The following is a 21,936-nucleotide window of genomic DNA, read 5'->3' on the forward strand; positions in this document are numbered from 1 at the left end:
GTCTCAGTTGTGGCACGCAGAATCTTCGTGGCGGCATGCATATGGGATCTAGTTTCCTGACCAAGGATTGAACCTGAGCCCCCTGCATTGGGAGCGCAGAGTCTTATCCACTGGACCACCAGGGAAGTCCCCCCGGACCACATTTTGAAGGCTACTCTCAATCACCCTTTCCCTGGAATCTCCTGGACACGCACCCATGTCCTCCCACTGCCCGACAGGGAGTTCCTTGCAGGAGTGACTGGTGTGGACTCTCTGCCCTGGCCCTGCTCTGGCCCAGGATGGGGACACCCAAGACACGCTTGGTGGTTCAATCACAGCTCCCCTCCTTGGAGCCAGCGAACCCCAGCACACATAACCATCAACAAGCATGGCGAGAACCTCAAGGAAGCGAGCTTGACATTCTCAAATGGACCCCCTCAGCTTCGACAGGCAAAACCTACTCTGTTGCCTGGAAAATCACACATAATGCTCCAGAAAAAAAACAAACCAAAAAACCGAAAGCAACCCGGGCTGCACGGAGGGAGCTGTAAGTAACCAGAGGTCCTGGAAGAAGTAAACTGGGAACGTGCCCTCGTCCGCTGTTCAGATCAGCATCCCTCTGGGGGATCTCCTGTGAGCCAGGCCTGTGCGGGTCGGGGGGCATGACTCACACGCTGGTACCTTGGACCCAGGCTTTTGTGCCCTTCAGAGCAACCATCTTTTTCCAAAGCAGCCAGGGGAGAAGCCTCGGCCCCTCTGTCAGGGCAGCCGAGCTGGCACAGGGAAGACGGGGACCCAGGACACACTCCCAGCCTGGGATGGGGCATGGGGTAGAAGGTGGGACCCGAGCGAACCTCTGCTAGGCACATGTCACATGCAGTGTCTGTGCTGGGCCCCACACAGGGATGACTGCACCCATCTCACAGATGAGGAAACTGAGGGCCACATGGGAGCTAGTAAGGGGCAGAGTCACAACAGCTCAACCCCAGGCCTTCCACTCGGGAAACCCAAGTTCTTAACCCACTTCTAAGGACACCAGTAACCACCTGATGAAGGATCAAGATCAGAGAGGTTCAGTCACTTGCCAAGGGTCACCCAGCAGGGGCGGCAGAGCTGGGATTGGATGTGGGCCCCTCCAACATTGGGACAGTCACAGCGGAGCCCCTGGCCTGGCACTGCAGCCCCAGGAGGCTCCATTCTCGGAGAAGGCCTCATATGTGATCTGCCCCAGGCTCCTGGCACGGACCCCCCAGCACAGGACCCCCATCCCTCCTGGGCCACCCCAGACCTCTGCAGTGGGCCGGGCAGGGGTGTTATTTATGCCATGATGTTAGCTTATCCTCATTAGAGCATTTAAGTGGAGATGTGCACGGCTGTGAGCCGTGACTTTCTAAATGTCACGTCCTATTGGTGTGTGTGACATTTAGCAGGAATGCGCAGAGTCTCGGGGGGTTCTGGGCTGGCAGCAGCTCCCGGCTTCGCCATCCACTGTAAATAATGCCGGCACCATGGCCCTGGTGGTGTTGCTTGGCCCCTGAGGCTGGGGGCCCTGGGGACTCAGGGTCTGCTGGCCAGTGGCCTCCCAGGCCAGACCTTGGTATGGCCCCAGACTGAGCCCTGGCAAGGCCCCTGTTCCCCTCAAAATCCAGAGGTGGCTAGAGAGTGGGAAAGGCCAGAGAAACCGAGCTGCTACCAGGCCCCAGGCACTGTGCTGGGTGCATTACAGACAGGGAAACTGAGGCACAGGGACCCGTCCAAGGCCATCCAGCAGGTGTATCTGACTCTGGGCCCAGGGTCTTTCTACTGCCCTGCCCTGCCTGTCCCGCCTGCTGGGGACAGCACCCAGCCAGGCTCTGCAGGTGAAGGGCCACAGCAGGGGGAACAGGCTCAGGGAGGGGCAGGGCAGGGTGAGGGGCCCCGTGACCGAGGGAGGGGAGGTGCCAGGCCGGGTGAGGAGAAGGGCTCCCGGGACAGGAGGGCCTGAGGCGCCCGGAAGCCGGGCCACTGCCCCCAGAAACCCAGGGGGTGAGTGACCGACTTGAACCCTGAGCCAGGGTTGGCCCCAGGGAAGTCTGGGAAGGGGCACGTGGTGAAGGGAAGGCACCCCACCCCAGGCCAGGCACAAAGGGTGCTGGACACCCACGTGCCTCCCTCCTGTCTCTCCTGGCTGGAAGAAGCTTGCATCCGGGTCCCGCAGCTCCTACACGGCCGTCCCCTGTGAGGCCCCCGGGACAGGGGTGGAAACTGAGGTTCAGGGAGGGGAGGGATTTGTAATTTGCCCAGCACCCCCTACCCCACTGTCTGACTCCAGCCCCACTCCATGGACTGAGAGGCTGTGAGGGGGTCTGGGGTCCACTGGGGCTGACAGGGTGCAGCACCCTCACCACAGGCCATATTCCAGGGTCTTTCCTCCCGCTGTTCTCCCCCCAGCCCCGCCCCTCCCTCCACTGGGCATCCAGTCCTTCTTCCAGAACACAAAGCTGATCGTGTTTACTCTGCACCACGAGTCCCAGGAAGCTTCTTGCTGACCTCGGGGCAAGGTTCCAAATCCTAAGCCTGCATATGAAGCCCTGGTTGGTCTGACCACCCTCCGCCTCACGCTCTCCACCCCTCCCCTTGCCCAGTGCTCTCCTGGACCAAAGTACTTTGTGGACCCCTGGGTTTCCATCCCTCTGGGCTCTGGCACAAGCTGTTCTGCCTCTGGGCTGCGGGTAACCCCTCATGGGTCTCTGCTCATGTGTCACCTCCTCCAGGAAGCCTTCCCTGGCTCCCACAGACCCTGAACTTGGCTTGTTCATGGCAGCTCATGACTGCTTGTTCACAGCCCTGCCCTCCCATTGGAAGGTGAGCTCCCTGAGGGCACTGCCCCGCCAGCAGCATCCCTAGGTCTCAGCATGGGGGTGGGCACACGGTGGATGCTGGAGGCATGCGTGTTCTGTGAGAGAATGGCATGGGAAGGAGAAACAAAGTGGGGCGGGGGTGGGGGGGGAGAAGAAGAAGTAAGACGTGATATAGCACATCTGTTTCCACCAGGGATCTGTGTGGAGATTAACGTCCCTGCAAATGCATTAATATGTCAACGAAAATATAAAAACAGGTGATAACAGCTCAAGTAATGCCACTTCCCAGAGACGCCTGTATTCCTAGGAGCCAAATTTCAGAATAGCAGGCGCCGGGCAATTAACTGCTCAATCCCCAGTGCCTGGTGGGAAAGGTAGAGAGTCCATGTCTGGCCCTGTTTGCAAGTGTGACTGAGAGCAGGGTGTGGGCTTGAGCGTGGCCCAGCATGGCTCACGGACAGACTGGGCTCCTGGGAGGGAGGCGATGCTACCCCACGACAGCGCTCTGTGGATGAGGGTCTAGCCAGCAGGGGAGTGAGAACCTTGAGGAAGGAGCAATGAGTGAAGCTGAGAGCTCAGGCCCGGGGGGCCCATTTAGAGGCTGTGCTGCCTCAAGCAGGTTACTAAACCTCTCTGAGCTTCGCTATCTAAGGACGATGTGGACTTGGTGAGTGATGCATGTGCTCGGCAGGGCTGTGGCCCACAGTAGGTGCCCATCAGTGGAGCCGTGATGGTCCCCGAGTGCAGACTCAGGCGGACCTGGTCCTGGGCCCAAGGAGGTGGGGCAAGGGGGACGGGGCAGTCTGGGGACTGCTTGTGAGACTTGGCAAGTTGCCCAACCACTCCAAGATCCCCAGCCTCAGCCATCATATGGGAAGGAAGATGCTTCTCCAGGGCTGGAGGGGCCTCAGGAAGGTCACCTGGGGGATGATGTCCACTGGAGGGCCCTAGGCCAGGAAGTAGAGACCTGGGCCAGAGGTGCCGGTCTGTCCCCACGTGTGGGATCCTCGGGCAAGTCTTTCAGCCTCTCTGGGCTCAGTTCTCCCTTCTATAAAATGAGCCAGTTGGCCCCAATAGCCACTTTCCCAGATTCCATGAGCTGGGGTCCGACCTCCATGGGGCTCTGTCCCCATCCCTCTGCAAGGCAGAAGTGGCCCACGAGCCACTGCCCATAGCTGGCCTTCTCCCAGCAAGTGCGGGTGGGACCCGAGAGGGGCCACAGCTGAGGCCTGTGAGCATCGGCAAGGGGGGCTGAGTGTCCCGCAGTGGTCACCTCTGCCTGAGGCCAGGGCAGTGAGGAACCCGGTCGGAGGAGGGGCCCCCGACCCGGCCCCCACCAGGCGCCCTCACCTTGATCATCTGCGAGAGGTCGCCCGCGTCTGCCAGCTCCAGCACAATGTTCAGCTCGCTGTCCTCAATGAACGAGTCCAAATACTTGATGATGTTTGGATGGTTCAGTTGCTGTCCGAAGAGAGAAAAAGAGGGAGTAGTGAGCCCCTGAGAGGCGATACAGCTGGAGAGGTGGGGTATCTGGGGGGAAAGGCCTGCGCTTGGGAGTCAGGCAGACCTGGGTGACACTGGGAAAGCCATTTTGCATCCCCGAGCCTCAGTTTCCTCCTCTGCAGAATGGACATAATGTTTTGGAGAAAAGTTGTGAAGATTACAGGGGCTGATACCCTTGAAATGTCTGACATGGTGACTGCACAGAGCTAAGACTCACTAGACACTGTGGAAATGACCCCCCTCTTCACCACCCAGGCCCCTCTAGGGCGGGGCCAGGCCCCCACTGCTCCGTCGCTGCACCCCGCAGAGCACTTAGAAGTGTCCGTCTCCTTCCTTCTTCCTTCCCACTTCCTCAATTTCTGACCCACTTTTTTTTTTAATTAATTAATTTATTTATTTATTTTTGGCTGCGCTGGGTCTTCGTTTCTGTGCAAGGGCTGTCTCTCTAGCTGCGGCGAGTGGGGGCCCCTTTTCATCGCGGTGCGCGGGCCTCTCACTATCGCAGCCTCTCTTGTTGCGGAGCACAGGCTCCAGACGCGCAGGCTCAGTAGTTGTGGCTCACGGGCCTAGATGCTCCGCGGCATGTGGGATCTTCCCCGACCAGGGCTCGAACCCGTGTCCCCTGCATTAGCAGGCAGATTCTCAACCACTGTGCCACCAGGGAAGCCCCTGACCCATTCTTTGTGAAATCTTGGGGAAAAAAATCATTCCTGGTGTGAGAGCTGCCCTGAGTGCGGTGCTCAGTGCCAGAGCCCTGCCTCTGGCCCGATCACCATCGCCCGTGTGTTCTCCAGACAGGACAGCACCCCACTGACTGGAAGTCAGCCCCTGGCTGGCTAACAGGAGACCCTGGCAACTGCTTATAACTGAAACTGTTTACACCAAAACGATTCCAGGATCTGGGGAAGGCACAGGGGACGCAAATATTCTGCCACAGTATGGTCGCCTGCCCACAGGGGCTCCCCTCCAGAGGCCACTTGAAAGCACATTTTCCCAAAGGCCCAGAAGGTTGCTGGGCAAGGGACGTGCATCTATGCTGCATGCCGCCCCGCACCCAGTCTTGGATTCTGAAATGAGGGGAACGTCGGCAGACATCACACAGCCACACATCCGCCTCTTGTTCTCTCCCTAAGCCAGCCCTGGAGGCTCCTACAGGGATCGCCTTCCTGCCCCACGCCTGGCAGCCTCTCAATGGTCCTGGCATGAACGGTATGAACGATGTCACCCAGTGGCCCCTCCGAGAACCGTGTTTCCCTCTGTTTTGTAGGAAACACCTCGTGCCCTGGAACATCCTGTTGACTTCCACGGGCAGGCCGGGGAGGTGGGTCAAGTTCTGGAAAGGGGCTGGCCTTGGGGCAGAGGTTATAACCATGGCAACGAGGGCTGCCTCTGACCGGACGCTACACTGAGTCCTTCCAATGCATCTTCTCACTAATTCCACCAACACCTCTGAAGACACAGCACTGCTGTCAATCACCCCCTTTGACAAATGAGGAAACTGAGGCCCCAAGTGGTCAGCAGCCTGCCCACAGCCCCACCGCTAGTGAGCAAGGGGTGGGTCTGCCTCGGAAGCCCACGGCCGACCGCACTTGGCGGCACTGCAGCCTGGGGGAGGGTCAGAACGCCCTCCCCCAGAAAGGCCGGGTTCCCGCCACCTGGGGCGGCCTCACCAAAGGGGCTGTGGTCACACACTTCTGCGCCCAGGAACCGAACAGCCTGGCTCAGTGTGCACACGCATACAGTTCCTCACTCGTGTGAGTAGTATACATGTTCTTGGCCACAAGTGGGAAGACAGGGCAGGGTGATCATGACAGCTGTTCCCCAGGGCTGGGTAATCAGTTCCCAGCATCACAAGCAGGTCCCGAATTTGACCATTTCGTAAAACTTTAAAAATGTTATTTGAAGGGTATTTTTGGACCTGTGATAGATACAAGCCTCCCGCCTCCAGCCTTGCCCCCAGGACCCATCGTGGCCAGGGGCCACCCCAGCGAGCGCTCACAACTCCCATCTGGCCACGGCCCCTTGCTCGCAGCCACTACAGGGCCCCCCCTCTTGTTCCCATGTTCAAGTCTCACATCCTGAGTGTGGCATTCAAGGCCACTACAATCTGCCCCCCTCCTTCCACACTGAACCTTAAGCCTGGGGAGTAGGGCGGGATCCCCAGGAGAGAGCAGCCCTTAGACCAGGCTTGGTCTAGTCCAGAAAGTTCTGTCATCTCTGACTCTCAGGAGGCCAGTGGGGAAGCCAGCGGGGAGGGGGAAAGGAACGACTACAGACACCACCACCATCCCTCGCCTTAGATGGGCCCCTGCACGTCTGTCCTTCACATGACCCTGTCCAGTCAGCCCAGCTCTGGCTGAACCAAGGACTTCCGCCCACAGAGGAGCGGGCATACCAGCTACCCCCTGGGGAGACCCATCCCCAACTGTGCCTCCTCCCTGTGGGAGACCTAGCAAGAGCCCAACAGGCTGACAGCTCAAGGGCCCTGGGCCCCTCCCGCAGCCAGAGCCCAGGGCCACGTGCTTGGCTGTTAACTCCACCCAGTGCCCCAGGCTGGCTTTGCTGCGTCTCCCCAACAGAGGGCATCTCCTGGGGGGAGTAAGAGGATGGGAGAGAAGAAAAGAGAACACACTGTGGCTGAATATTCAGATGTGCGTGTCACCACGTGGAAATACAAGAATACGAGACTGAGAGGAAAGACAGGATGAGACAGAGAGGGAGACAGAGACAGACAAACTGAAGTTCAACCCAATGCCCACCCTCGCTCCTTCCCCAGTAGCCTGGTCCACGGGCCGCCACATCCAGGATCCACGTGGGACAAGGACAGCCAGTCTGGGGGCAGAATGAGGACTGGGCAGAGGTGAGGCGGGGTCCCTGCTAGGCCACAAGAAAACAAACAAGCTGCTGTCCCCCGCAGGTATGCTGTTTCTGAAGCTAACGGGCTGAGGGCTGTGATGGACATGATGCGGCCCAGACTGGCCCAAGGAAGTGAGGGACCCCCGCTCAGCCCAGGGCACTCACCTTCAGGAGGCCGATCTCCTTGACACAGTCCTGCCGGGCCTTGGCGTCCATCATCTCAAATATCTTGGGTGAGAGGAAACAGAGAAAGAGTGGTTAAAACCCAGCACCCCCAGAGGGGGCATGAGGCCCAGGACCCCAGTCCGGGTTCTCCCACCTCCTCGCCGAGGGAACCCTGTAAGGACAACAGTTCGTATTACTGGGTGCCCACCACGTGCCAAGTGCTGTGCTGACCAATTTCCACCAAATCATCAGGGCAACTCCCATGAGGCAGGAGTTACTGTCGCCGACTTACAGAGGAGGAGACTGAGGTCCAGAGAAGCCCAGTGACTTGCTGAGGTCGTGCACTGGTAAGTGGCAGGAAACATGCTTGGAGCCTCAGTCTTCACGTCTGTAAATGGGGCCAACAGCCTGACCTCACAGGACCGTCATGTGGACCGAGTAAGAAGAGGGGGTACAGCATGCGCCCCCTGCCCCCAGCCCCCCTAGTGTTCACTGTGTGGGTCCTCCCAGCATCTTCTAACTCACAGGAACAAACAGGAGGGCGACACTGCAGCAGCCCCACCACAGAACCCATCCTGGCACTAAACACCAACACCAAGAGAACCCGGGTAAGCCCTTCCTTGGCAGACAAAGAGGAGCCCGTCTCTCCTCCGGCCATCAGAGGCCTCACGTGCAGCTCACAGATCAACAAGGAGGCGACCACGCTGGCCGGCTCCAGGCGGGGGGTCTTCGTCTTGTCTCCCCACCTTGTGACTGTGTCTCAGCTACCTTCTCTCTCCTGGGCCTCCTCTGCCCAGACTGTTAATCTCCTTCTTTAAGGTAAATGAGCAAATAGAGGGACCCTGGAAGCTCTGCTGGAGGATTCAAGACCGTTCCTGCAGCAAAGCAGCGTTCCGACGGGCTCAGTGGCTCTCATGGAAAAGCTTCCTGCCTGGGCTTTGCTGCCTAAAGCCCATCTGTCCGACCCCACTCCTCTGTTCAGGAGGGACTCAGAGGTCGGGCAGGGCACTCAAGCCCAGAGCTGACCACAAGCGTCAGTGGCCACAGATCTGAGTCTCAGCTCCCTCCATCCCTCGTGAGTTGTTTTCCACCTCTGGGAGGATGATGACCCCTACCCACAGGGGTGCTGTCACAGTTCCGTGAGCGCCAGCGTGATCCAGTATACAGCAGGTGCTCAGCACATGCTCCTTCTTCTTTTCCTTTATGGCTTACAGTGAGTTTCCACAAAGACACGTCGCCCTGATTCTCCCACAGTCCCGTGAGTGAGATGCGCACTAGTTTCCCTCATTTACAGAGGAAGGGGGAGGGGGAGGGGAGGGGGAGGGGGAGGGAGGGAGAGAGGGAAGGGAAGGGAAGAGATGGGACTAGACCAGAGCTACAATGTTCGGACACAAGCCACTCCTGCCATGTGGTCTTGACCCCATGGGGCTGTTGGCTCACCTGCACCTTCTTCAGAGCCACTGTCTTCCTGTCCAGCAGGCAGGTGGCCTTGTACACCTCGCTGAACTGCCCGCGGCCGATCTTCTTCTCAATCTGGAAGTCAGCCAGCGAGCAGCGAAAAGACAGGGCGTTCGGGTGCCTCTGGAGGGGAGGAACAGAGGGCATCGGTGACCAGCCAGGCAGAGCGGAGGGCCAGGAGCCGTGGGGGGGGGGGCGGGGGGCTGCTGCCCCTTCCTGAGCTCCAGCAGTGCCCCTACAAGGTGAAGGAGGGACCCTGGTTGCCAACCCCACTATCAGAGCCCCCCTCGCCCCCTGGCGCTCTCCACACCAGCTCCATTTGATGCCAAGGACCCCACTCTGCAGATGTGATCTCTTCCACAGCATTTATCACCACCCCTCAGTATGTGATCACTTTTTCCTTTGCTCATTTCTGTCTCCGCCCCCTGAAGGCTGGCTCTGTGGGCCAGCGCCTCGCCTGCCTTTGTCACTCCTGAATCCTTTCTGTCCCGGTGGAGCCGGGCAGCAGAGTAGGTGCAATAAATGTCTAAGGAAGCAACTCACCGAAGTCACACAACCACGGGGAGGCCCTGTGGGCCCTTCATGTGCAACCTCAACCCTAACCCTGCAAGTCATCCTAAAAGCGGCAGCTTCCCTTCCCGGGGTAGCCAGTCCCATCACAGAGACGAGAACACGAAGGTTAAACTTGCAGCCTGACGCTCTGAGCCCATTTTTTGGATACACTGCCTCCTTTATGGCAACGTGAAGAATCTGGAGACTTCGTGATGACTCTTCAGGGGCCAGCATTGAAAGCCATGATTAAGCTGTAGGACCTGCCCAGGGATGGAGCCAACAGGTGAGGCAGCAGTGGCCAGGGACCTCCCCGCCGCCGACACACACACAAACACACCTGCAAAGGTACTCTCGGGAAGAGGAGAGGAGGGGGCGCCAACGCTGGGCCCTGGGAGGGGAAGGGGGGGAGAGAATGCCCCACGTCAGCCTGGCGGGATGCACCCTCCCTCCTGCTACTCTCAGGCGGGGGATCACTGACACTGGGGACCCTCCCCAGCTGGATGGTGGCATGAAGAAAGGGTGTCTGTTGTTGCCAGATGACTTCCATATAGTAGGTGTGCAGAAATGTGTGCAGGATTCAGTCTGGGGAGCAGGGGTGGGGCAAGGAACCCTGAAAGCCCCACTGCAGCAAGAATAAGCCGCTGAATTTTCTGAAGTGAAAAATGTCTCTTCCAGACTTGGGCCAGATCATCTGAGAGTGTGGAAGATCAAGTATTTCACTGGGCTGTGTTCTGGAATTCTCCCTACTAGGAATGCCAACGACAGACCAGTAGGCCCTGGAAGAGCCTTGGGAACCCCGACAGTGGAGCCAATCAGCCTGGGTCGCTGGCTGGTGACCTTGGCGGTTACACAAGCCACCCTGTGCCTCAGTCTCCTCGTCTATAAGGGAGAAGTAGGGTGGCCGTGAGGGTCCCATGAGATCGCTGAGCCCTGCACACAGTAGGTACTTAGTGGTTGCAGTCATGTTACGGGCAGGAGTGGGCAGGGCAGGAGTGAGGAAGCCAGGGGGGCCCCGAGCAACTACTCACTGCCTCTGCACCGGCCGAGGCTCAGCCGTGGGCCAAGGAGACCCTAACGGGGACCCTCTTGCCAGGAGTGAGAAATGGAACTCAGCCTCACAGCCCGCAATCCCGCTGCCTCCTTCCCTCAGCAAGATGACAGCTGGGCCCACCCGACTCTGAAGTCTCCAGGACTCCAGAGATTTGAAGATGCTCCACCCGGGGACCCGAGCAGAAGGGAGGGCTGGCGGAGGAAGAAGACGATGCTCTTACCAGCACCTGCTGGTCTCTGTCAGGTAAGTTCTTTCGTCACAGCAACTGACCTACCTATACGCTGCGTGTCCACCTAAGACGAGCAAGCATGCATTTACTGAGCGTGGACTACATGCCAGGCACCGTGCAGAACGCTTCCCAGGACCCTGCGAGCGGACATCATCGCAATCTCCATTTCAGGAAACCGAGCGGAGGCTCGGAGGGGAGGCTCCAGACCCCACCACGCGTAACGGCGGGGATTTGAACCCGGGGTTGGGTACTCCAGAGCCTTCACCCTTCGCCTATACCCTTCACCCGGTGCTGTGTGGCCTCCCAACTCAGACGCCACTTCTGCGTTTCCTCTGAGAGCCTGTGACTAGCCAGGCCTGCACCTCCTGCTTCAGCCACCTGGGTCCCACCCATCCCCCCACCATGGGCCTCACCAAGTGGGCCCCTGTCTTAGTCCCCTTTCTGCCCCTCGAACTAAGGCTCTGACCCACTCGAAGCAAGTGCTCAGGGCATGTTTGTCAAATGACACAACGAAATGCACCCAAAACAGCCTGGTGCAGAAGGGACTCTGTGACACAGCCACTGTCACTTCTATGGGTGCAGCTGAAATCACACACCCTAGAAAAAGGGAGCTTTCTCGGCACTTGGAGGGATCACACGTGGTCCTGAAAATAACGACGACAGGCTTTCGTGTATTAGGCACCTACTGTGCGTCCGCTGCTGTACTAGATGCTTAGACAGGTCTCAGCACTAAAGTCTCCTAACGGCCTTGGAAAACAAGACTTTTTTTTTTTTTTTTGCGGTACGTGGGCCTCTCACTGTTGTGGCCTCTCCCGCTGCGGAGCACAGGCTCCGGACGCGCAGGCTCAGCGGCCATGGCTCACGGGCCCAGCCGCTCCGGGGCATGTGGGATCTTCCCGGACCGGGGCACGAACCTGCGTCCCCTGCATCGGCAGGTGGACTCCCAACCACTGCGCCACCAGGGAAGCCCAAACAAGACTTATTAATCCCACTTTATGAATAAGGACACTGAGGCACAGGCAGTGGGGAGCTGGGACTTGAACTCCCTAATGATAGAGACCCAGCTGCGCTGCCAGGTGACGTGGGGCAGTGAAGAGTCTGGGGGATGTGCTCACTAACGAGCCTGGCTCTGCCAACGTGGGGCTGCTTCCCTCCGTGGCGAGTGGTCAGTCCCCAGTGCTCTCCACCCACCCCAAGGATGTTCCCCAGAGGCCACGTGGCCCAGCTCCACAGCCACTGGAAGCTCCCAGAGGATGCAGGCAACTTCCCAGCCACCATCGCTGAGACTCCCCTGCACATCTGCATATGCGATGACCCAGATTTGCATTTCCTGTCACAGCCCATTCGACCTAATTAGAGGAAAGCTCTGAGGAGGGGGCAGGTTACCCGGGCAGCAGCACAGCGGTGAGGGGGCTCAGGGGCCTCTGCTGCCCTTACAGGGGTTAGGACCGGGCCCTGTCCCCAGAGGGGCCTCTGCTCAGGTGGGGGTCACCGCGGGACACGGGGCTCCTGGGCGCAGCTGCCTGAGCCAGCAGAGTCCTGACCCCGATTTAACTCAGGGGCTCGGAGAAAAGCTGAACTGAGCTCTTGCCCCCAAAGGCCAGGCCTCTCCCTGCTGCCACCCACCTCCTGGGTGGGCCCTGGCAAGTTCCACTCTTGTTCCTGCATCAGAGAGAGGTCACCCATGATGGGGGATGTTAGAAACACCAGCCCAGGACTTCCCAGAGGATTCCAGGACAAGAGGGTCTGGGGAGCTCTAAACTGCTGGGCAAACACGGCGATGGCCTTTCTGCAAATGGCTCATGCAACGCTTACTGTCTGTCCCCTGTTACGTCTGGGACCCCATGCTGCCTCCCGGGGAAAATAAACACAATCCCTGGGCCCAGGTTGGCAGAGAGGTGACTGCCACTCTGGCTCTGTCGGTTGAGACACTAAAGCTGGGGCCTGGAGGCCTGGGTTCCAGTCCTGGCTCTGCCACTTCCCGGTGAGCCCTCTGGGCCTCGGTTTCCTCATCTGTCCAACTGAGATAGTCAGCGCGCCCTCCAGAGGGTTGTTGGCGGTTAAATAAGTTAATGAGTGAACACTTAGAAGAGGGCCCAGCACTTAGGAAATGCCGCGTGTTTGTGTTATTATTACTATCGCGTTGGCGTTGTAGAATGTCTGGAGAATGGCAGCACCTACTTCCCAGGGGCTGGGGATGAGCTGAGGCAGGGTGTGCCTGGCCTGGCGGGAGCCTGGCCCAGGGACCCAAGCACAGGGAGTTGTCAGCTGTCATTATCATCACCCCCGTCCACACCCCACCAAGGGTCTGTGCCGGGCATATTTCTAGCCCCAGGCTCTTTAGCTATAAAAACTAAAATGAATGTTTCTTCTTCTTCTTCTTTTTTTTTTTTTGGCCGTGCCGCGTGGCCTGTGGGATCTTAGTTCCCTGACCAGATATCGAACCCAGGCCACAGCAGTGAAAGCGTGGGGTCCCAGCCACTGGACCACCGGGGAATTCCCTGAAATGAATTGTAAAATACACGAATAAGATCAACGACATCCCATTTCCTTAACACCCCTGATGCTGGGTACCATGCTGGATGTTTAAAGTACACCATCTCACTTAGGTCTCCCCAGCCCCATTTCACATATGAGGAAACTGAGGCTCAGAGAGCTCATTTACCCAACATCCTCTGGCTACAGGAAAGTGGTGAGGTGAATGTACCTGCAGCTTCTGACTTTACCGACCTTGTGCCACTCACCCAGGGCCTGTGCTAGACAACAGGCTCGCCTCCCTTTCTAGGCTGTGCTGTGGGCACCAGAGGCCATTTCTGACCTACTCATCCCCCTTCCCCAGGGTGGGAGCCCCTTAGCTCTCCCGAAAAGGTAGAAGAGATGGGTGGAGGGGCAGGGAGGAGGTGGCGGTAGGCCTGGGGAGGACTCGCGATCTCAGAGAGGAGGAGCCTCTGGGAGCAACTCCCTGGGCAGCAGGAGGAATTTGGTGGGATCAGGAGTCGATGACGCGGCCGAGGTCCTGAGTCACCTGCAGCCCCGATCGCACCCTCCCAAGAAATGGAGGACACGACCAGACATACAGCAGCGGGAGGGAGTGTCTTGGACCACCCCAGAAAGCGTGGAGAGACCCAGCTCTCTTCCCCAAGTCAGATCAAATTAGGCCACAAATGCTCCCCCCGCCGCGCTAATTTGAGTTTAAAATGTTTGAACCACAATAAGCCTCAGTCATCGACAAATCCTTTTTTTTTTTCAAACAGGAGCATAAAATTCCATGTTAAAAGAATAAAAATGCATTCACCCAATTAATTTTCTGAAATCTCATTAAAAAATTTAGCCTGACTAAGTCAGACTTCTGACCTGAATTTTAATCATCTTTACACTGGATGGGTCTTTTTTCCCTGATATTTGCAATGCATCATTAATTTTAAGGCAACCGCTTCTATGATTTTAAAAAGCACGCTTCATCAGAATGACATTTCCTGTAAACGAGTTTCACCTTTAAAGACATCTGACATCGTGTGCAGGGAACTTCTCACGGATGCGGTACATGCGTGTAGAGCAACGTGCTTTAAATCCGTGTGGCACGAAAGAAGGGTGCGATTTACAAAGAGTCCATATTGTCAGACTCTGTACGAGGCCAGCCCCACTCAGCTCTTCACGATCTGGCTAATTTTGTCCCCGAAGCCAGTCTCCCCTCCTGCGGCCCTCGTGGCAAGAAAATGCTCTGCGGGGCCACAGGGCCTGGATCCACCCCTGGCTCTGGGCTCTGCCCCTCAACAGCAAAAAGGACAAGTTACCACTCATCTTGGTTTCCTCCCCTGCAAAATGGAGCTCTGAATAAGGTCTCCTTCTCTTGAGTCGGTACGAGGACGAAATGAGGTAACTGCCAGGCATTGTAATGTAGGTACAACCACCACTGTGACTGTCTCAGCTTGGAAGTCTGTCTACACTCAGCTTTGTGCCATCAGCTCACGGGAGCAGCGAGCAAGACGCCGGAACATGGGAGACGCCTGATGACAAAGCCTAAGGTCACCTCAGTTGTGGTAGCTCCCCCAGGACGAGCCTCACTGACCCAGCTCAGAGAAAGCTGAGCTTAAACACACGGATGAGAGAACCTGGAACCAGCTCCAACGACTAACAAGCAAAGACTTGAAGGGAAACAAACCATAAAGAGCGTCGGCCCCCATGCCAGCAGGCTGGCCACGTCCTCTACCTCCCTCTCCCGAATCCCTTCAGTTACCAAGGGCAGTTGGATTTTCCCCCTGGAAGTCTCTGGCATCTTCCCTCCCTGTGTCGGGCCCATTTAAGGCCAAAGCATCACGTGACCTCCTATTTTCACCTAACCTGTGCCTCGGGCCCCAGCTACCAGTGACCTAAAACCCAAGCCCCTTGTCAATTTAAACCCCAAATGGGCTCCCCATTTGCTACAGATTCAATTCCAAATGACAATGTGGATTCCAGGCTTTTCATAAACACCAGCTGTTACCTTTTCTAAGCACAGGTATTTAAATCCTTATCCAGCCTGACTGGTCCTGCACCTTCAGGGCTGGCTCTTTCCTCTTCCTGGAACATCCTCCTCTCCCTGTTTTGCCCCAAACTCCTGCTCATTGTCAGCCCACGTGTCATCTTCTTTCTAGAGAGAGCTTTCCTTGTCAACCCTGATGCCCCGGGCAGAACAAGCCACCCCATTCTCTGGGCTCCCCCTGCATCGGTCCATCCCTCCCTGGGAGCCTCACCTCTGCATCATCTTTATTCACTTATGTGTAGGGCTCGCCCGCAGACCCAAGGCAGAAACGAGACAAGCACTTGCTGAATTTACAACACTTAGCAAACACTTCTTGAATTTTAATGGCCGTTAATATTTGGTCATTAAATCTTATCTAACTATCATCATTGTTTTGGGAAGATTTTCATAAAGATTTTGGTGCAATGCAGAACTAATGACAGCTGTCCCCATCCCCTGCAAAGTTATGCACATTCCTCTGTCTCTGAACAGTGCCGAATATAACTGAACTTGGCACGTCCCGAGCAGGTTTGCAAAGACTTTCCAGATGGAAGACACATTAGCCAGGGATTTCTCAGACAAGAACACCTTTCTCCTTCTTGGAAATTCATGTGTTTCTTAGTGGGTCAGCTGAGCCCTGCGTTTCTTTCCTGATGAAAATGCTCTGAAGCAAATTGGTAAAACCATAAACATGGGGGCATTTTAAGCTCTTCTCAACTCCACTCATTCATTCATTAGAAACCTCAATAAAACCAAGCATGTTCAGCTTTCCCAAGTATATATGAATTTCACATATGATTCAACCCAGTTCAGCAAACACATTTTCATAGGCTGACAGCACCCAGAGCTAGAAAGTTCCTTGAAATGAACAAACCACTAGCCTTGGACACAGAAGGTTAACAAAAGCCAGAGTTTGAGTATTCGCTAAATTGTTCTTTCTACACTGGGGGTATTTCCAGTCCTGGGCTCTTTAGCTGTGAAAACCAAAATGATTTTTAAAATATAAGAATAAGATCAATGACATACCATTTCCTTAACCCCAACAACGCTAGGTACCATGTTGGGTGTTTAAAATATACCATCTCACTTTCTTCATGGCCCCATTTTACAGAAGAGGAAATTGAGGCTCAGAGAGGTCATTTACCCAATGTCACCTGGCTGGTAAGGGATGGAATTGGGAACCAAACCCAGCCTGGTCCAGAGCACAGCATTTTGCCATCATGCAGCCCGGCTCTTTTCTCTCAGGGTGATTTCAGGGAAACAGCAGTGTCTCCTACCATAAAGGAAAATGCCTGTGCCGTCACTTTGAGGTGTTTCTATGTCCTGAAAACAGGCAAGATTCCAGCCGTGATCTCTCCCCAGACAGTGTTTAAATACCAGTGCTCTATGAGACGAGGAGAGAGAAAGCGCCTGACTGTTTTCATTCCAGCCCTGACCTGCAGCAGCCCCAGCGTCAATGCGGCTGTGCCCCAGTTCTGCAGACCCGGCCAGATGCTGGCGAACCAGGGGCATCCTTCCCGCCAGCCGCTAGCCAACGCTGAGTAATCGTATCTAATTACACTTAACTATGTCATTACCCACTCCAACATGTGCGAGGAGACACCCAGAAGAGGCCACTGCCACGGGAGCCCACCACCTCCTCGCCTTGTTTGTGACATAATTATGGGACTCTCTGCTCTGCCAAATGAGGCTGTAATTAACCCTAATTGCTCAAAATGCAACTGGCTAATTCTGGGAGATTAATCAAGGGGGACTCAATTGTTAGTGAATGACTTAATATGACAAATTGCTACATTACCCGAGGAAGCCCCACTGCCCCCAGCCATCGGGGAGGTGTTCTGGTGGACCCTGGACCAGCAGTGTCTATGGGCTTCCCAGTTTTCTCCCCAAATTCCACCTAGGAAATGGGCCCCTGCATCCCAGCCAGTAACTGGAATGGGGAGGATGAATAGCACAGATGCCTTTGGACCCCCTGTGCGTGTGTGCATGCACACACACAGTTTCTCCTACTTAACGTGTCACCTCTGTGTGAATCTATAGATGTGCCCCTTCCCTTGGGCTGATGCAGCGTCACACCAGGCAGCACAGTTTGATGACAGCTCAGGCGCAGGAGAAGGATTTCAGACTCACCTGCCTCCTTGGCCAGGCACCTTTGGGCAGTGTAGAACCTATACAACTGTACATGGCAACCCTGCCCAAGCAGGTCAAACACCAGTCCACCTGAAGTCCTCCAACAGGACTAGGCAGTCAGAAGCTGTGACAACCCTTCCATGGCTCAGGAAGGTGGCTGACTCTGAGTCTCCTCCTGACTTAGGTCTCACAGGCCTGGGACACGAGCCAACTCTGGACAATTACTTTTCATCATTCCAGGCTGCCCACAGGATGCTACAGCACCTGGCCCTGGCCAATCTGCCCAGCCAAGCTCTCTGTCCCCTCTAGTTCTTTGCAAGCCGCTTCCTCCAGGAGGCCTCTCTGGTCCCCTAGTTCAGACCACGTTCCTTGCTGGAGTTCCACTGACCCCCAGTTTCTTCTGCTTTCTGTCTTGTCTTTCTCTCCTGTGAGGCTGTGTGCTCCCTAAGAGCAGACCTGGGTCTGTTCACACACGGCGGTGTCCTGGGTGGTGCACTCCATGAATCTGCAGTTCATGAACTTCGCAGGCGAAGCCCCACCCCAGAGGCTTCTGTCCAGGAAGGGAGGCAGACCCAGGCGCCAGTGGCCCAGCGGATGCGATCACGGCCATGACCTAGTGCCTGTGCGCAGGTGTGGAGACAGCACAGAGACGGGAGTGCCGTGGAACAAGAAGGCTCCCCAGAAGCAGCGGCATTTGGACTGAGGCCTGGAGGTGTCAAGGAGGGCACCCCAGGCCCAGGGAATGGCATGTGCAAAGGCATGGGGCGTGCGAGCAGCTCACAGCCCCAGAAGCGGCCTGGCTGAGAGGGTGGGGCCCGTGTAGGGAAAGCAGCGTCCCCGAAGCTCCACGGGTCCTGGACAAAGCGGCTAAAGAGGCCCAGAACACAGCTGAGACCGGAAAGGAGGCAGACCAGCTCAGAGCCAGGAAGCGCACCCGTCCGCTCGCCTGCGCCCCTCACTCTCCTTGGGGCCTCCACGACTCCCTCTACGTCTGTCCTTCTAAGCAGTGCTGACCCCTCTGAGATAACGCTGTCCCATTCACACGGAAACCCCGGGGACAGGACCAGGGCCTGGCATCCCAGCCCAGAGTGTGGGACAGAGAGGCATCTGTGCGTGTGGCTGACTGGGACGGAGGGCAGAATGGTCAGGTAGTGACTCTGCTCCCATCACTGGAAGCATTCAAGGTGCCTGGGGGCTGCCAAGGGGCATCCTTCCGTGGCCGGGACAAAGCAGCCTCAGGGATCTGTGTTCCTCCAAGACTCTCCAGTGCACTGCAGATGAAGGAGGAGGGCTTACCTGTGGGTCGGGAGGGTGCGCGGGCCCCGGGGTGTGGCAGAGGTTGTTCGGGCTCCCTCCATGGGGCAGGTGGCTAGGCTGTCCTGCCATCCTGCATTCCAGCCTCACGAGGACACGGGCTGCAACAGAAAAGAAGGGCTTTCTTACACACAGGCCTGTGCACTTTCTCTTCTCGATGGCCCTCGGATCGAGGAAGTAATTTCACTTGTCCCATTTTACAGATGCGCAGGCTGAGGTGCCAAGCTGTTAGGTAACTTGTCCTTGGTTATGCGGCTTGGAAGTGGCAGAACTAGCTCGACGGCCCGTGTGACACACCTCCCTCCATCACGCTGTCCCGACTAGGTTGCTAGGGCTATCCCCGTTGGATAGAGGGGAACACAGATTCTGTGCAGGGAAAAGTCTAAAGGTGCCCCCACCATCCAGCAAGGGAGGCGCCAGATTCAATGCCACACGTGCCGGACTCCAAAGCCTCTTCTTGCCCCGTTACGGTCCTCTGGGCCTCACCCCCATACAAACCCAGGCTGGCAGCCTAGTGGCCAGAAGAGAGAGACCTTGAGTCAGACTGCAAGTAGCAGCTGCAGGAAGGACCCCACATGCCCGTCCTTGCTGGGACCTGGCGCACCCGACACTGGGAAGGCCGAGGCCACGGGTCCTACTCAAGTCCTGCACAAACCTCCAGGCAGGGGCAGAGCCCTCTGCACGGGGAACAGCCCCTCAACCTCCAGGGCTTGGGCTGCCACATCGGAGGCCCCCAGGAGAGTCAAGGATGCCACTCGCCAGCGGCCATAGTAACCGCAGTAGCTGTCCTGATTAGTTGCCCACCATGTGCCCAGGCCTGAGCTAAAGGCCATCTCAGTACCACCCCCAAGATCGCTTCCACTGCTGGTGTCACAGGCAGCCTCTGCTGGCCTCCCCAGCAGACAAGCACCTCCAGGGCAGGACCCAGGATGAGGCGCACAGAAGACGCTGTACGGCTCGCGGTGCTCCTGGACGCAGAGGGAAAGCGTTCCTCCTCGGGAGGAAAGCCCTCCGTTCACCCACAAGCATTTCTACAACACCTAAACCTCGGTGTCCAGGGCCAGGCCTGGGTTCCCCCAGGATGCCTGGAAGACACGGGGTGCAGGGCGGGCATGTGGCAAGGGCCCCCTAATCAGGCTGCTGTTCCTTCCACCAGACCCCGCCCTGGCATTCCCACGGGCACCTCTCACTTGACCCTCCCCAAACAGAACCCCGAAGGGCTGGCCAGGCTATCAGAGCAGCTTCGTCTATACCCTCTGGAGCGCTGGAGTCCCTAGGAATCAATGACCCAGGGGGCGAGTGTGCAAGCCAGTTCCCTGCCTCCGGTCAGGACGCTCTGGGGGTAAGTCACTCCAGAGACCCGAGTGGGGTAGTGATTTGGTCTGAGATCACACCCTGCTTGTCTGCCTCCCCCACTCCCTCGTGGTTTCCCCCATACAGTCTCGTCTCAGGGTCTGCTTCTGGAGAACCCAACCCAGGACATCGTCTTTCTCTCCAGACGGACTCTGCCTCTCGCCACCTGTAAGTCACCCGGTCACCTGCACCCCCAGCCATCCCCACCAGCCAAAGCCCAAGCTGATAGGCGTCGCCTGGTCCAGTGGGTTGGCAGGTCCTGCTGCGTGAACCGGGTGATCTGGGCAGTGGGAAAGGAACCCACACCGATGGGGCTGTTACGGTCAGGGCCACTGAGATCTGGTCACAGATCACACTTCCTTCCTCCCCACTGTAGCTCTGTCTGGTAGCTGATGGGCCAGCCCTCCCGGGCTTAGAGATGTCTACGACACCTGTCGGAGTCTGGCCACCAAGCCCTGAACTGCCTGCCGAGCTGCACCTTCGGCCTCCCCGCCTCTGCCCTTGAAGGCACTCCGAGCCTCTCTAGAATCTGCACGCTGGCGTCCAGCACCCATCCTTCCTCTGTGTCCTCAGGGCAGGCCCAGCTCCTCCCTCACACCCCTTTCCTCAGCATTTTGGGGTAAAACTGCTCTCTAGCATACAAAGTAGATGGCAGAAAGCAAGGACACATGGAGCAGGGACACGGGCTGCAGACAGTACCCGCCTCAGCCTAGCGGGGAGGCCCTGGTGGCTGAGAGCAACCCGTCAAACCCAGCCCGGCCTGTGCTGTGTCCTGCCTGTGCAATTGCCGGTTTTGCTCCTCACGCACGGCATCTTACGTGCTTCGTCCTAACGTGTACATATAAAGAGGTAGATCTCGTGCTGTCGTCTCTTTGCTCTTATCTCAAAGGGGTGTCATGTGGAGGGTGTTAAGGGGTGTGCCTGTACTTCTGAGGCCTCTCCCCACCCCCATACTCCCACCTCTGCCCCAGCCCAGGCCTCGCCCCCGCCTGGACTCCTGGGTCTCCACCAGTGCCCGGTGCCCTTTCCGCCAAGCCCTCCTCCTCCAGATGGGCCACCAAGGTGGCTTCCTGCAATGCAGATGGGGCCACAGCACCTCCCCACCATCTGCGCCCGAGCTTCCGCACTGGAGTGCACACCCCCCGGGTGACACAGTGAGGACCTGGGTATGAAAAGCCCCAGGATAAACAGATAAACACGAGCAGCTTCCCAAGGCAGTGCTGTTACTCAGGAGGGAAATGTGTGCGGCAATAAACCGGATACAGAGGGGACAAAATGTAAAATGCGCATGAATTTTAAGATAAAACCGGAGACTCCTGCAGGCCCTGCAGCTGCTTCGGGCTGCAGCCCCAGACCCCTCGGGGTGACATGTTCACCGTCCTCTGCCCTTAGGGAGACCTCCGGGGGAAGGCTGGAGGAGAACTGTCTTCAGCAAAAAGGTTCTGTCTTTATCTCAGAAGGCACCAGGTGTGGCCCAAAGGCCAGGTCCACACGTGACTGGCTCACCTGCCCACCTGCTCACAGGCCACGCGGGCTGGAAACCACGGTGCCTCCATCTCGGGCTCCAACGTCCCGCCTCACCCAGCCTCCTAGGGCCAGCAGGCCTGGGTTTGTATCTCCACCCTGTCACTCCCCAGCTGGGACCTTGGTCAAGTCACACTGGGCAGAGACCTAGGAGGTATTTGCGAATGTCATTCCCCACGTGGCGATCTAGCATCTGCACCCAGAGGCGGTCTGCAGGCTCTCAGGAGCTCACCTTGTTCCTCACACAGGGCTCCAGGAGCAAAGCAAGGGGCTCTGGCCTCATCAGAAATAATAGTAATAATGATGGTAAGCCATCATTAAAGGGCCCATGCTGGGCCCTTTCTTTATACATTTCACCTCTGTTTGCCCATCTCACCACCATCTCACTAACACCACCTCCACGAGACAGCTTCTGTTACTGTTCCACTTTACAGATGAGGAAACTGAGGCACAGGGAGGTTGAGAGATTTGCCCAGATCAC

The 21,936-nt window shown here is 57.2% G+C and overlaps 1 protein-coding gene across 2 annotated transcripts in view; it reads right to left on the reverse strand.

Annotated features, from left to right (window-relative positions):
• The window catches only part of NEK6 (NIMA related kinase 6), an 85,502-nt gene that overhangs the window by 23,684 nt on the left and 39,882 nt on the right, over positions 1–21,936 (reverse strand). For both annotated transcript variants that reach the window (XM_060154380.1, XM_060154379.1), the window contains exons 2-5: positions 18,561–18,679; positions 8,784–8,924; positions 7,344–7,406; positions 4,170–4,280 (exon numbers count right to left, since the gene is read on the reverse strand). In XM_060154380.1, coding sequence (XP_060010363.1) covers positions 4,170–4,280; positions 7,344–7,406; positions 8,784–8,924; positions 18,561–18,650 — 405 coding nt within the window. In that variant the 5' untranslated portion in view covers positions 18,651–18,679. The remainder of the gene's footprint in view (positions 1–4,169; positions 4,281–7,343; positions 7,407–8,783; positions 8,925–18,560; positions 18,680–21,936) is intronic.

The sequence above is a fragment of the Lagenorhynchus albirostris genome, chromosome 7 (assembly GCF_949774975.1).
Source record: "Lagenorhynchus albirostris chromosome 7, mLagAlb1.1, whole genome shotgun sequence".
Classification (NCBI taxonomy): domain Eukaryota; kingdom Metazoa; phylum Chordata; class Mammalia; order Artiodactyla; family Delphinidae; genus Lagenorhynchus; species Lagenorhynchus albirostris.